General features: G+C 38.8%; 7 protein-coding genes across 7 annotated transcripts; 3 read left to right on the top strand and 4 right to left on the bottom strand.

Annotated features, from left to right (window-relative positions):
- Positions 1 to 119: 119 nt before the first annotated feature.
- V1514DRAFT_319766 (condensation domain-containing protein) lies at positions 120 to 2,158 on the top strand (the record flags this gene model as incomplete). Its single annotated transcript, XM_066925963.1, has 2 exons — positions 120 to 1,961; positions 2,018 to 2,158. The coding sequence occupies 2 exons, from the start codon at positions 120 to 122 to the stop codon at positions 2,156 to 2,158; spliced, it is 1,983 nt and encodes a 660-aa protein (XP_066783615.1).
- A 44-nt stretch (positions 2,159 to 2,202) lies between these two features.
- Positions 2,203 to 3,733, bottom strand: V1514DRAFT_330253 (S-adenosyl-L-methionine-dependent methyltransferase). The gene is made up of 3 exons (XM_066927463.1): positions 3,386 to 3,733; positions 3,033 to 3,327; positions 2,203 to 2,986 (listed from the first exon to the last, which is right to left on the bottom strand). Exons 1-3 carry the CDS (start codon positions 3,638 to 3,640, stop codon positions 2,508 to 2,510), a joined length of 1,029 nt encoding a protein of 342 aa, XP_066783614.1. The 5' UTR covers positions 3,641 to 3,733; the 3' UTR covers positions 2,203 to 2,507.
- Positions 3,734 to 4,308: 575 nt separating this feature from the next.
- V1514DRAFT_330248 (uncharacterized protein) lies at positions 4,309 to 5,049 on the bottom strand. Its single transcript, XM_066927462.1, has 2 exons — positions 4,960 to 5,049; positions 4,309 to 4,901 (listed from the first exon to the last, which is right to left on the bottom strand). Exons 1-2 carry the CDS (start codon positions 4,998 to 5,000, stop codon positions 4,667 to 4,669), a joined length of 276 nt encoding a protein of 91 aa, XP_066783613.1. The 5' UTR covers positions 5,001 to 5,049; the 3' UTR covers positions 4,309 to 4,666.
- A 124-nt stretch (positions 5,050 to 5,173) lies between these two features.
- Positions 5,174 to 7,013, top strand: V1514DRAFT_306317 (WD40-repeat-containing domain protein). Its single transcript, XM_066925673.1, has 2 exons — positions 5,174 to 5,315; positions 5,376 to 7,013. Exons 1-2 carry the CDS (start codon positions 5,223 to 5,225, stop codon positions 6,792 to 6,794), a joined length of 1,512 nt encoding a protein of 503 aa, XP_066783612.1. The 5' UTR covers positions 5,174 to 5,222; the 3' UTR covers positions 6,795 to 7,013.
- A 30-nt stretch (positions 7,014 to 7,043) lies between these two features.
- Positions 7,044 to 8,279, bottom strand: V1514DRAFT_347340 (FAD-binding domain-containing protein; the record flags this gene model as incomplete). Its single annotated transcript, XM_066929294.1, has 3 exons — positions 7,044 to 7,233; positions 7,305 to 7,993; positions 8,145 to 8,279. The coding sequence occupies 3 exons, from the start codon at positions 8,277 to 8,279 to the stop codon at positions 7,044 to 7,046; spliced, it is 1,014 nt and encodes a 337-aa protein (XP_066783611.1).
- Positions 8,280 to 8,711: 432 nt separating this feature from the next.
- Positions 8,712 to 9,068, bottom strand: V1514DRAFT_342520 (uncharacterized protein; the record flags this gene model as incomplete). The annotated part of the gene is made up of 1 exon (XM_066929107.1): positions 8,712 to 9,068. The coding sequence occupies one exon, from the start codon at positions 9,066 to 9,068 to the stop codon at positions 8,712 to 8,714; it is 357 nt and encodes a 118-aa protein (XP_066783610.1).
- A 1,552-nt stretch (positions 9,069 to 10,620) lies between these two features.
- Positions 10,621 to 11,780, top strand: V1514DRAFT_50747 (Krr1p). The gene has a single exon (XM_066930042.1). It carries the CDS (start codon positions 10,687 to 10,689, stop codon positions 11,659 to 11,661), a length of 975 nt encoding a protein of 324 aa, XP_066783609.1. The 5' UTR covers positions 10,621 to 10,686; the 3' UTR covers positions 11,662 to 11,780.
- Positions 11,781 to 12,409: the final 629 nt, after the last annotated feature.

Raw genomic sequence — 12,409 nt, 5'->3', positions numbered from 1 at the left:
CCATCATTTACTGACATAAATCAGGCATTAAAATATCATGACCAAATGAAACAACAAAGACTAAATTTATTGCTTTAAATGGCGAGCGAGTATATATTACCGGTGATTATGCGCGCATAATGAGCAATGGCCAAATTGAATATGTCGGGCGCTACGATGACTTGGTAAATATAGATGGAACTCGAATTAAATTGGGTGAGATATCGAATGTTGTTGGTAGTTTATCTTCAGCTATATTACAGGTTCAGACGCTTAAAATAAACCATATCAAGTTGAACAAAGATCACCTGGTTAGCTTTATATCTTTGAACGAGCATGTACCGTTAGGAGATTGGCTTGTGGAGATCACTGAAAATGTCAGGACCATTTTGATGCGAGCTTTCATACATTGTAAGAAGTCTTTACCGCGAGCTATGGTTCCATCCTATGTTATTCCCATTCAGAGAGTTCCATTGGCAGTAACCAATAACGTTGACAGAAAAAAGCTTGAAGAAATTTTTAATTCACTTCCTGAAAGTATAATTACGGCACTATCATTCAACAAATTATCAGAAAATGAACAATGGTCCAATATTGAGTCACAAATTCGCACAGTATTTAGTAAAATTTCCGGGATTGCAGAAGAGACTATAACAAAAACCCAAACGATTTTTCAAATGGGATTGGATTCTATTAGTTGTATTGAAGCATCCAGTTCTCTAAGAAGCAAAGGTATTTTTTTAAGCGTGGGAGATATCATTTCAAACGAATCCATAGATCGAATGTCGGATTTGTTACTTAAAAATAACGACTTGGTAAGACCTAGTCTCAAGTTTGATTATGAATCATTGGTTTCTGATATTGATTGGAGTGCTTATGGCATAAATTTTGAACTGGTCGAAAACGTTTTGCCTGCACTGCCATCTCAAGTTTTTATGATAAATGGCTGGATATCTTCAAATTTTGAACTTTTTTTGCCAACATTTTCTTACAAACTAAATTGCTTGTTAGACATCAACCGTTTGAGATCCAGTTGGGAAATACTTGTAAAGTCGTGGCCTATTTTGAGAACTACTTTTGTTCCTTCGTCAAACCCAGATATTCCTTTACTACAAGTTATCTTGAAGGATATTTCAAATCAAAATGTTTTTTCATCATCGGATTCTTTGGACAATAATAAGTACAATATTCTTGATAAAGTACCCATTCATTTGCACGTTGAAGCAGGGTCAAAGATACATCTGACCATTCATCATGCGCTGTATGATGGTTGGAGTTTGCCGATGATATTATCAACACTGTCAGATATTTATAATGGGGCAAATGTTCGAAAATATGATGCGAGCGTGGTTGAACCTCTTGTTTGTCAAATTTATAGTAAATTGACTGAACAGCGCAAATTCTGGACCAAAGAGCTCGAAAATGTGGGCAAGTTAAAGGCAATCGTGCAGAAAGGATCGCGGTATTCGTCATTTCAACGAAATGCGTGTCACAAAAGTTCACGTATTTCTGAGTTTTGCAAGGTTCATGGACTGACGATTGGGTCATTTTTGTTTTCTGTATTTGCTTCCGTTTGCTCGAGACATGTTATGCCATCTGAAAACAGGCTGGTATTTGGCATTTATTCTTCCGGAAGAACAGGTGAGTTGGAAGGACTTGCGGAACTTCCTTATCCCACAATTAATATTCACCCGCTTGTTGTCGAAATAAAGCCGTGTATAGTGGAGATGGCAAATGATATCCGTCAGTTTATGAGTGAATTGTCAATTGATCAGCGATCTCAAACGAGCTTATGGTTGATAGAGCGTTGGACCGGTGTTCAGGTGGATTGTGCGGTCAACTTTCTTGAAGGCATTTCAGAAAGGAAGAACAATACAGGAATATTTGAATATCATAATGACCCACAAATTAAGGTCAATAAATTTTTTAATCCCTGGCTTTCAAACTCAATTGGACAAAGCTTGTCAAGCCAAAAAAGCAACGTGAGTATTAAAAAAAAAAAAAAAAAGATATTGCATACTGATCTTTTTTTATTTAGATAAATTTAGATGTCGAATTGGCAATTGTGGATGGTCGGCTCGATATCGGGGTATTTTTTTCTGAGCACGTAATGACAGAAGCAAAAGGAGATGAATTTATTGCTGAGATTGCACAATTGATAGATGATATAGTGGGATAATAGCTTTGATATACATCAAAGTGAATAAAAACATGGAGATTAATATTGAGTAAAAATTAGCGAGTATTATATTATATGTACTTCCAAACGCTTAATCACCGCGAAAAATTTCAAGATACTAACAAGCCAAAACAAAAAAAAAAACACAAGCAGCATTTCCAAACATTGCCATATAAAAATAATAGTAGTAATAAACCAATATGATCACGTATGCAAACTTTCTAAATACACAGTACAAACCAGTAGTTAAACATAAAAAAATTTACATATGTTGCCTTAATTCATATAATGTACATAAATTCTGTCAAAGAACACAATAAACGATGTTTCATAGTCGACAATTAAAAATTTAACACATAGTATAACTTGTCGTTCCTGACGCTTTTCTATTCACATCTTCCGGACTGAAATCATATTCGAACGTGATATCCAAATCTCTTGGGTTCTTCTGGTTGGGAATGCTCGTTATCTTTCCAGTAATTTTTTCACCATGCTTGACACTCAAAACTTCGCGGAGATAGAAAACAGTCTGTTTCCAATGCGTATATTTGGCATGTGGCCCGGTAGAAAATTGGATAAGCTTGTGGCACTTTGAAAAATCAATATCAAACCAGGCAATCAAAGCATGAACAAAGTCGTCACGGCGAGCTCGAATAGTGAACTCGGAAGAAAATGCGAGATCTTCCTTCTTAACGGTGTACAAGTCAATGTCAAGTACGATAGCAGAGTCAGTCGTGACAGCCTTAAAATTCACTGTATCAACAAGAGGCTCGGTAAGAGAGAGTTCTTTTAGAGGCGAGAAGTCAAAACCATAAACATCATCCCAAACTATACAGTTAGATTACGTAAATCAGTGCACGTAGAGTTAACTCACATCCAATCTTCTCCTCTTTGTAATCGCCATCCTCGATCGCGGCAACATGGATGGTAGCTCTATCGGGGAAAATTAAACCTCCAGGGGCCAGATATTTATCTCTGGCAACCAAAACAGTATCCAACATGGATTCGTAAAGCAAGAAGTAACCCATCCATTCCGAAATTATAATATCAACTTTAGGAAATGGAAGCTCGACTTCTTCCAACTTTCCCTTTAAAAGAGTAATTTTATCAGACAATCCATTAATGTCCACGAGTTTTCTAGCCATGTCAATAATATTGGACATGTCGACCTAAGAGGTTCGGTTAGTTTGTGATTCATCATGGTAGTGAAAAAAACCGATTACGCACACCAATAACATGCTTAGCACCTGCTCTAGCTGCAAACATTGACAAAATTCCTGTTCCGCAGCCCACATCTAATACAACTTTCCCTCGAAATATATGGCTGTTTTGATAGATCGCATTTCTGTAAGACAGCGTACGAACATCATCTTTCAACATCTCCTCATGTATACCAAAATGGTCATAAGAGGAGAAGTAGTGCTGCTCAGTATATGGAAGAATGGAAGCCCCATCTTTTGAATCAGATTGTGAAGTACTCATTTTGCAAAGTGAAGCGGAGAAGAAAGCAAACCCTGCTGAAAATAGATAAAGATCAAATCAAATTAGTAAAAAAAAATATTTACGCTTAGTTACCCGGCTTTAAGAGCGTCAGGGGTAATGAAGTAGGTTTAGGGCGCAAACTATCATTTGTGCAGTTCAAACAGCAAGTCGCCGGACAGAAACCTGAAAACATAAAAATTGTTTAGAAAAGAAGATACGAACATGAACCAATACTCGTCGTCTGTTTTTCGTTACATACAAAGGGACTCTGTTGGATATTTTAGAACCCTCCCATTTCCTTTAGTTGTGTGAGAATATGTGTTGGATTTGCCTGTATGTCTTCAGGTTATGTATGGCATTGCCTTATAGTTTATCATGGCACCAGACGTACACTGATTTTTAAACTGAACGAATCTCTTTTTAGTTGCGAGTATTAATTAAAGAGTGTAAAGATATATCCAGTCCTCAGCTAGGATTGATAGAACTCAAGTCTGTTTTACCGCCGATGTGCGTATCAGTTGGTAGAACACTAAATTCGATACTCCAACACTCAGATTGGCCATTAAAAATTATATTAATAAATCTTGACAAAACAATTGTTAGGATCTTCCTTAGCCAGTTTGAACCATCTGGCACATTGTTTATGTTTTCTCTCCTTCAAGTTATTACAGCGTACGTAAATTTAAAAGCCTTGTGTACTAAGTAGGTCAAATTGTTTAATGACTAGAACACGACTAAGGAGTCATTATTAGCAGACTTCTTTTCCTCTTGTTTGGTTGCATGGATTGCTCAAGGCTTTACTCAATCTGCTTAAAATAACCAAGTTGTCGCCATAACAGCATATTCTCTAACTACATCTTTCAAGCTTTCGTCTCTCTATATCATATAGATTTAATTATTCATATATTACTCTGAATAAAACCAATAAAACGCCAGCCAATTCAAATTAAAGTAGATAAATCCATGAACACAAATAAAAACAACAAACAATGACCTTCACAATGTTTTTTTTTTCTTTTTGAGTATTTATTTTGACGTATTTTCAAATGCTGCTGCTTCGGCAAGTCGTTTCTGTTGCGCACCTGATTGCGGAATCACTGCTGCTGATTCAGCGTTCTTGTTTCGAAAATTGGACAACTCCCGTTGATATCTTCGTTGAAATAACTCAACCAGCGTATGGCCTTCTTCTCTGCCGTGCCGTTGTTCGTAAAGATAAAACGCAGAAACTCCGACAGCTACCCCAAATATTGGATCAAGGTATCTTCGCCAAATATCAGCAATGATTCGACATATGTCAGCATCTAATTTCATTCACTCACTTTGACAAAAGATAAGGATATTTAAGGACTGGCAATGACATCTTACAAAACAAATTGACAAAACACAAGTCCTGAAAGCACGTAGAGAAAGAAGCGCATGAGTTTATATATTGGGCATATTGGCTGTAACACTTTCCGTACTCTTGGAACGTTCAGGGTAACTCCCAAAGCAAAATTATTCAGAGCGTATACAAAAACGCTTTGCAAAAGTGGCATTTGAAAAAAAAAAAAAAAAATAGAATACGCTTGCAAGACCATACATCATGTCTGCTTCATTACAAAGGATAGACGTTGTTAAAAATTCGATTTTGCCCGCTCAGACTACTCCGGAACAACGGTTTTGGAGATCATACAAGGTATGTGGTAGCTGTCGAGTAAACATGAATTAATGGTTTTTTAACAATATTTATTGCTAGACCCCACTATTGGTAAAGGAGCACGGTGCTATTTCGCATATAAATTTTTGTCCAGTGGGAAACCATGACTTTGCCGTTACTTCAGGTGCCCGCGTGCAAATATTTTCCGGGCGAACCAGACAAGTCACAAAGACGATCGCCCGTTTTAAAGATACCGCATATTCAGGAGAATTTCGACCAGACGGAAAATTGCTCATTGCTGGTGACGCTGGTGGCTTAGTTCAGGTTTTTGACACCAAGTCCAGGGCAATTTTGCTGACACTTAACCCGACAAACCAAGCTACTCATGTTACAAAGTTTCACCCAAAGACGTTAACCACTATCTTGACAGGTTCAGACGATCAGACTTTAAGATTATGGGACATTTCTTCATCAAAACCCACTGCGGTATTTAAATCTCATACCGACTATATTCGATCAGCTGCGTTCTTGTCTGCTACTTCTGATAATGTGGTTACTGGTTGCTATGACGGTATTGTTCGTGTATTCGATCCAAGAACACCAGATAATCCAACAGTAACTTTTACACATGGACTACCTGTGGAATCAGTTTTATCACTTACTGGCACTACCATAGTTACCGCAGGAGGCCCGCATGTTAAAGTATGGGATTTGGTTGCCGGTAAAGCAGTCAAAGATTTGGGAAATTTTCAAAAGACAGTTACGAGCTTGCATCATGGTGGAAGCAGTTTAAATTCGAGCGGAGCAAACACGGTCTTGGCTGGTGGATTGGATGGCCATGTCAAAGTATTTGACACGACCAGCTGGGAAGTAAAGTTTGGATGGAAATTTGGCGATGCCGTGTTGGCGACCGGGATTTCACCAGATCAAAAACATTTTGTTACTGGTTTAGTTTCTGGAGTGGTGTCCATCAGAACTCGAAAGACAGAGCCTCGAGTTAAGCAGGGCGTGAAGAAAGAGAAAACTAAAGCGTTTGCCAAAATGATTCGCGGTGCCGAATATAAAGGTGATAATGAGCATCAAATTTTGATTGATGATGAACCTCGAACACGGCGAAAGAAACTTCGCCTGTTTGAACGACATTTAAACGGGTTCAGATGGGGTGATGCGCTCGACGCTGCTTTTGTTCCTGGCATGTCCTCCGAACTTACTCTCACGGTCTTGGAAGAACTGAAAAGACGAGGCAAGGTTAGGGTCAGCCTTGCGAGTCGAGACGAGGGCCAACTCGAACCGCTGGTAAAATGGGCGGTTCGCAACATTGATGATTTTCGAAACGTTGAAGTCGTGGCAGATTGGATCGCCGTGGTTGCTGACATGTATGCCGGCGTGATTGCTGGGTCACCGGTTCTTAATGATTTGGTTGCGCAGTTGAGAAGAAAATTGGGCAGGCAAATCACGTTGGCGCAGAACGCAACAAGGCTGGAAGGAATGTTGGAAATGCTGATCCAGAGTCACTAGTTCTACCATTTCATGTCAGATTTTTTTATTCATTGTACTATAGATAACGGGAAAGAAAATTACTATTTTTGATTATAATTACATAGACTTCATTATTAGATTGGTAAATTATGGTACATTCAAATATTAGAATATGCCTACCAAAGAATTGTTACAGTTTTACGAGTATGTAGTTTCATTGTACAATTTAGATCCAAACGCAATACATTTTAATAGTACTCATTTATCTAAGTCCAAGAAAAGGATTCTTCAAAATATTCGAGCCTTGCCTCTGTCAACATTTGAAGCAGCCGCATGTCTGCAAGCGTCGTTTAATGAATCTGGTCCGCAAACCGCAATCGCGACGGACGAGTTTGCTTGCCTAATTGTTTCACTGATTACTTGATAAATATCCGGACGGCCATGTTGAATATTATTAAACGCATCATCTGATGAAATACTGCCAGACCTCAGTTTCTCATTATCTGAAGAGTTGTCGTCTGGCAAGTTTAAAACTTTTGAGATTCAAACCCGTTGGTCTTGGATGTCACATAAATGTGAAAATCAATCACGTCTCCTTGTTGAAGATCCGAGATTGTGTTGCGCAAAGCCGGCAAGGAATCTTCAGAGTGAACAATCCAATAAACAATGACATGTTGACCGTTTCTGATTTTATTTTTCAGATGATCCGCATAAGATGCAATAGCTGAAATGCCGATTTCACCAGCAATCAATAGTACCGTGTCAAATGGCTCAACTTGATACTTTTCTCCATACAATCCATCGATCCAGACACGAAGAGTTGCGGTCTTGTTGGGCTGCCTGTCCAAGTAATTCCATAATTTTAACGTCAACCCATTTTTAGCTTTTGCCACAAATATGCACTTCCCATCCCGGACTTGCAACAATGAAAATGGATGATTTTCCCAAAAATTGAACCGCAGAATATGAATGTAAGCATAACTTCCTGGTTTGGCTGCAAACTGAAAAAACGGAGCTGCCACTTCGATATGAATAATATCGCCAATAATTTTAATATCAGCCTTGGCATTAGGTCCAAACGTCAAAAGTCGTAAAATCCTAACAACCCTGTCAAACGCCCATACTGCCATTGATGTGTAAAGATATTCCATCCAGCCAAGATCAATACAGTGATACCAAAGCGAAACAATGAAAACTGACACAAATACTAAATGGAGAACAAGGAAGACCTCGTACCACTTATGCCGAAAGACAAGAAACGCTTGAAACATAATCGCGCCTCCAATGACAGTTGCAGCAACTCCCCAATCCCAATAACCATAGAACGCCGTTTTATAATCGTCAAATCAGTAAAAAAAAATAGGCAGTGTACATGATTGAATGAATCACGGCATTAAAGTACATGACCCTGGCAATCCATCGATGATATACCATGAATGACTGAAAAGACCAACCAGTGGCCCACCGCAAAAAATCATTTCTTCCAGCAAAGAGAATAAGAGGGGGAAGTTGAACAAACGACATAATACCAGTTCTATCGGCAACATATCTAACAAGTGCTATTATGTATTCCTGATCAGGCCAGTATACGTTACTATTGAACGAATTGTAACCTGTAAAAAGAACAATAAAATTTATAAAAAAAAAATTCCAAAAGTAAAAATGATTCTCCTCGCGTTGGTAGCAAGGCAATTGGGAAAAATTTCAATCTCCACGGTACCGTGTGTTCACCATTGAAAACTGCAGGCAGAATAAAATGTTTTCTGATTTTGGTAACAATAGATGTAGACGTTGTTGCTGTTTTGGGGAAAATGGCAAGTACAATTCGTCTAACAAAAGCGAGAAATAGTATGCCAAACCAGCAAATCATGGTCGCTCCGCTAATGATTTTTCAGTTAGCATTCGTATATTCCAAAAAATATATATATATCAGTCGGCCATACCCGTAAACCTCCCCTAGATGTTATTATAGTAAGCATAAAGCGTGGGATACCATGCATCGTATGTCGCTGCAGAAATATAGTACGACTGAGTGATTATTGCCGTAGCATTAAGTGTATCTTCAGGAACTGCAATGTTTTCTACTGCCTTCAAAGCGGCTTTGTAGCTTGGAATAATTCGACTACCACAAAGAGATTCGCCGCACCTATCTATAGCCTTTAGCAGCTTCGCTGGCACTGGAGCGAAAGTCTCTGAGGCAAAGAGCGACAGAATCATAGACGACATCGTTGTAACATAAACAATAATAGTATTGGTCATCAGTAATATAAGGACATCCAACGTTGCCTTCAGAAACAGCAGAAAAGCAAGCATAACCACAGTAAGGAAAATTTCGATTAACCGCACTAACAGCTGTAGCGCAGAGCGCAATCAAGGTGATTACGGTGTACTTGACGACCATAATTACCAGGGCAGAAAACCACACGCGTATCAGTCGCAAACATGCATGAGGAGATGCACGGGTATTTATTAAGACATATTGATTGTTTGGGTGAGTACACCTGAGAAATACAATACCATGAACTGATTGGCTCGACGTCTTGAAGTACCAGTAACTAAGACTAATTGGTAACTCTATACGTCGACGAAAACCTGGGTCGCAAAGCGTATTGCTTGAAGAGTCTTATTTTCGGTCAAAGAATAAGTTTTAAAAATTAGTTTGGCAATGCAATTGAAAAAAAGCACAACGCATGTTTCAATCGTTTGATTCTGTCAAAATTTAAAGATAGAGTCACAGAAAATGTCCGACGGGGTGGTCTTTGTGTAAAGACCAGCTTGAGTCTGGACCTTTGGACGCATGTTTAATCAGGTTTTAGAGTTAAGCTCGCGTTGCGTATAACGGTCATGATGAAGTAAAATTTTTTTGAAAAGTATGAAAAGAAATCATGGTTCCACACTTGCATACATGGAAAAGATTTGAACACAAGCAACATATCAGATAAAGTTTGGCTGTATAATTTGATTCACTGATTATTTGAACTGGCTGCATGTGGCTTGTTTATACCATACTCACGATATTTATTTCAATCTTATCTGATGCAGAATATTATTAACCTTATAATTTTATCAAACCTTATAAAACTGATCTATAACTACACGTTCTTTCGAATTCTGTTAACAACATAAAATTATGAGTAACAATACAACTGAGACGACGAGGCATAAAGTCATTCATGGACATGGTATTTATTTAACAAATTGTGGTCATTGGTATGGCATTGTCTACGGACCCACACGTAGTTTCGATATTTTTGCCAAGCTAACGAGAGGTGCTTGTACACGTAAGAAATTCTTGAATGGTGTGTTATAAACACGCGTTACCACTGCCAATAATCATATACGATTTAAAGTGTTATAGTGCATACTATTCAATTGGTCTCTGCTCGCTTGGCAGACCGCTGCGGTATTGTTAAAATAAGCTGTGTCGTACATCTCGCAGGATGCATAAGATAAACTTTTCTCTGATCAATCTGATAAAATTAAACCTGTATAACCAAAGCATGGGCACGGCACTGAATTCGTAGCAATTTGGGTAGACGTTAGGCACGGGTACCAGTTACTGCACCCTGCCATATAATCTAGACTGTAGCCAAAAAAAAAAAAAGGCCCAGAACAAAAGCGTCAGTCATACGGAATCTCCACGAAGAAAACAATCAATTTTTGCCTAAGAAAACTGAGAACTCGAATTGCTTTGCTTTGCTATCCGTATTCTGTGTTGTTACTGCTCCAAGAAGTATTGCTGCACACTATAAAAAACCTTATTACTACTACTACCTAGAATGGAAATGCGAAGTGTTACTAAAATATTACTTCAGCACAATATAAAGTTGGAAGAAAACCCTTGCCGTGATACTGAAAAAATTCATTTTACTATTGCATTGTATATTGTTATCTGAGAAAACCATTTGCATTACGGAATACATTAGATTAAATGCCGTCGACTCATAATAAGGATAAGCCGTGGGACGTTCCTGACATTAACAAATGGGAAGTGTCAGAGTTCAAACCAGAGGACAATGTGTCAGGTCAATCGTTTACCGAGGAATCGTCCTTTGCCACGTTATTCCCTAAATACAGAGAAATTTATCTTCGCCAGATTTGGGGAGATGTTGTTCGAGCACTACAAAAGAAAGGCATCGACGGAACATTAGACGTGGTTGAAGGTTCAATGACGGTGAAAACTACACTGAAAACCTTTGATCCTGCTGCGATTTTAAAAGCTAGAGATTTAATTAAACTCTTGGCTCGAAGTGTACCTTTTCCTCAGGCTCTCAAGATTTTAGATGACGATCTGTTGGCATGTGATGTAATTAAGATTGGAAACCTTGTCGGAAACAAGGAACGATTTGTTAAGCGGCGGCAAAGAATTTTAGGCCCGAATGGAAATACTCTCAAGGCACTCGAGTTACTTACTCAATGTTATATTTTAGTTCAGGGAAGTACGGTTGCAGCTATGGGTCCATATAAAGGTTTGAAAGAAGTGCGCCGGGTTGTTGAAGACTGCATGAAAAACATTCACCCCATTTACCATATCAAGGAATTAATGATCAAACGTGAACTTGCAAAGAATCCAGAATTAGCCAATGAGTCATGGGATAGATTTCTGCCTCATTTCAAGAAACGTAACGTCCAGAGAAGGAAGCCAAAGAAAATTACGGAGAAGAAAGCTTACACGCCGTTCCCACCTGCGCAACAACCACGGCAGATCGATCTTCAACTTGAGAGTGGTGAATATTTTTTGTCCAAGAAAGATAAAACTCAAGCTGAGGATTCACGGAAACAGCAAGAACGAGAAGAAAAGAGTGAAGAAAAGAAAAGACAAAGGGAGAATGATTTTGTTGCCCCTGAGGAAAAGAAGCACAAAAAGCATAAAAAGAGTAAAAAGGCATCGGAGGATTCTGATTGAATATGAATTTTGTACATCTGAAAGCTATGAATTGTAATTGTAATAGAAATTGTTAAACTTGCATCAATTGTATTAAATTATTGTTAGTTATTATATCTATGCAACGTACCGAAACATTGCATGTTCTTTGTGTACTGTGCGGACGCAAGTCGAACTTTCGACCAATCCCAAACTTACTTCTTCCATTAACAAAGACACCGGCGCTGTCGAACTGGTTACAGTCCGTGACCTCAAAGAGATGATGCGTATAGCCTTACGCGTTGAAGAAGGTTTCACAAAACCATCATCTCGCAACAGACCGGTATATACCCCCCATCGTTCGTCATACGAGCAATATTCTCACTACCAACGCAACAATTTCTATACGCACCATCCACGCAATATCTCGAATGCGCCAACTACCTCGAGTGATTCACTTGGTCCCAAACCAATGGACCTAAGCGCTATCGCCCAAGGCCCCAAATATTCTACTATCACCAAAGAGGAAAAGGAGCGTATCATTTGTCAAGGTGGCTGCACTTATTGCCGCCAAATGGACCATCGTTATTGGGAGTGTCCAGCTAGGGACGCCCACAATAAACGAAAAAAAGGCTTTCGTCAAGCGTAAAGTCCGTCCCTGACGACAACAAAGGTCTCAGAGAGCGTCAAGTCTTCGTCTCAAAGTGTTCCTCTGTCAAGTCGCTACCATCGCAACCTTGCTAAAGCTTGCAGAAACATACCTACAACCTTCGTATACTATAATATAATT

The sequence above is a fragment of the Lipomyces japonicus genome (genome assembly GCF_038497905.1).
Source record: "Lipomyces japonicus strain CBS 7319 unplaced genomic scaffold V1514scaffold_17, whole genome shotgun sequence".
Lineage (NCBI taxonomy): Eukaryota > Fungi > Ascomycota > Lipomycetes > Lipomycetales > Lipomycetaceae > Lipomyces > Lipomyces japonicus.
Note: the sequence above shows the minus strand (reverse complement) of the source record. Positions and strands in the feature narration are given on the sequence as shown.

Excerpts from the sequence above, each read along its gene's own strand:
- V1514DRAFT_330253 (XM_066927463.1), bottom strand. The coding sequence starts at position 3,640 with ATGAGTACTTCACAATCTGATTCAAAAGATGGGGCTTCCATTCTTCCA. Across the intron at positions 3,328-3,385 it reads GTGCTAAGCATGTTATTGGT|GTCGACATGTCCAATATTAT; the intron begins GTGCGTAATCGG and ends CGAACCTCTTAG. Across the intron at positions 2,987-3,032 it reads CAAAGAGGAGAAGATTGGAT|TTTGGGATGATGTTTATGGT; the intron begins GTGAGTTAACTC and ends CTAACTGTATAG.
- V1514DRAFT_330248 (XM_066927462.1), bottom strand. The coding sequence starts at position 5,000 with ATGTCATTGCCAGTCCTTAAATATCCTTATCTTTTGTCAAA. Across the intron at positions 4,902-4,959 it reads TATCCTTATCTTTTGTCAAA|ATACCTTGATCCAATATTTG; the intron begins GTGAGTGAATGA and ends TATTTGGCGAAG.
- V1514DRAFT_306317 (XM_066925673.1), top strand. The coding sequence starts at position 5,223 with ATGTCTGCTTCATTACAAAGGATAGACGTTGTTAAAAATTCGATTTTG. Across the intron at positions 5,316-5,375 it reads GGTTTTGGAGATCATACAAG|ACCCCACTATTGGTAAAGGA; the intron begins GTATGTGGTAGC and ends ATTTATTGCTAG.
- V1514DRAFT_50747 (XM_066930042.1), top strand. The coding sequence starts at position 10,687 with ATGCCGTCGACTCATAATAAGGATAAGCCGTGGGACGTTCCTGACATT.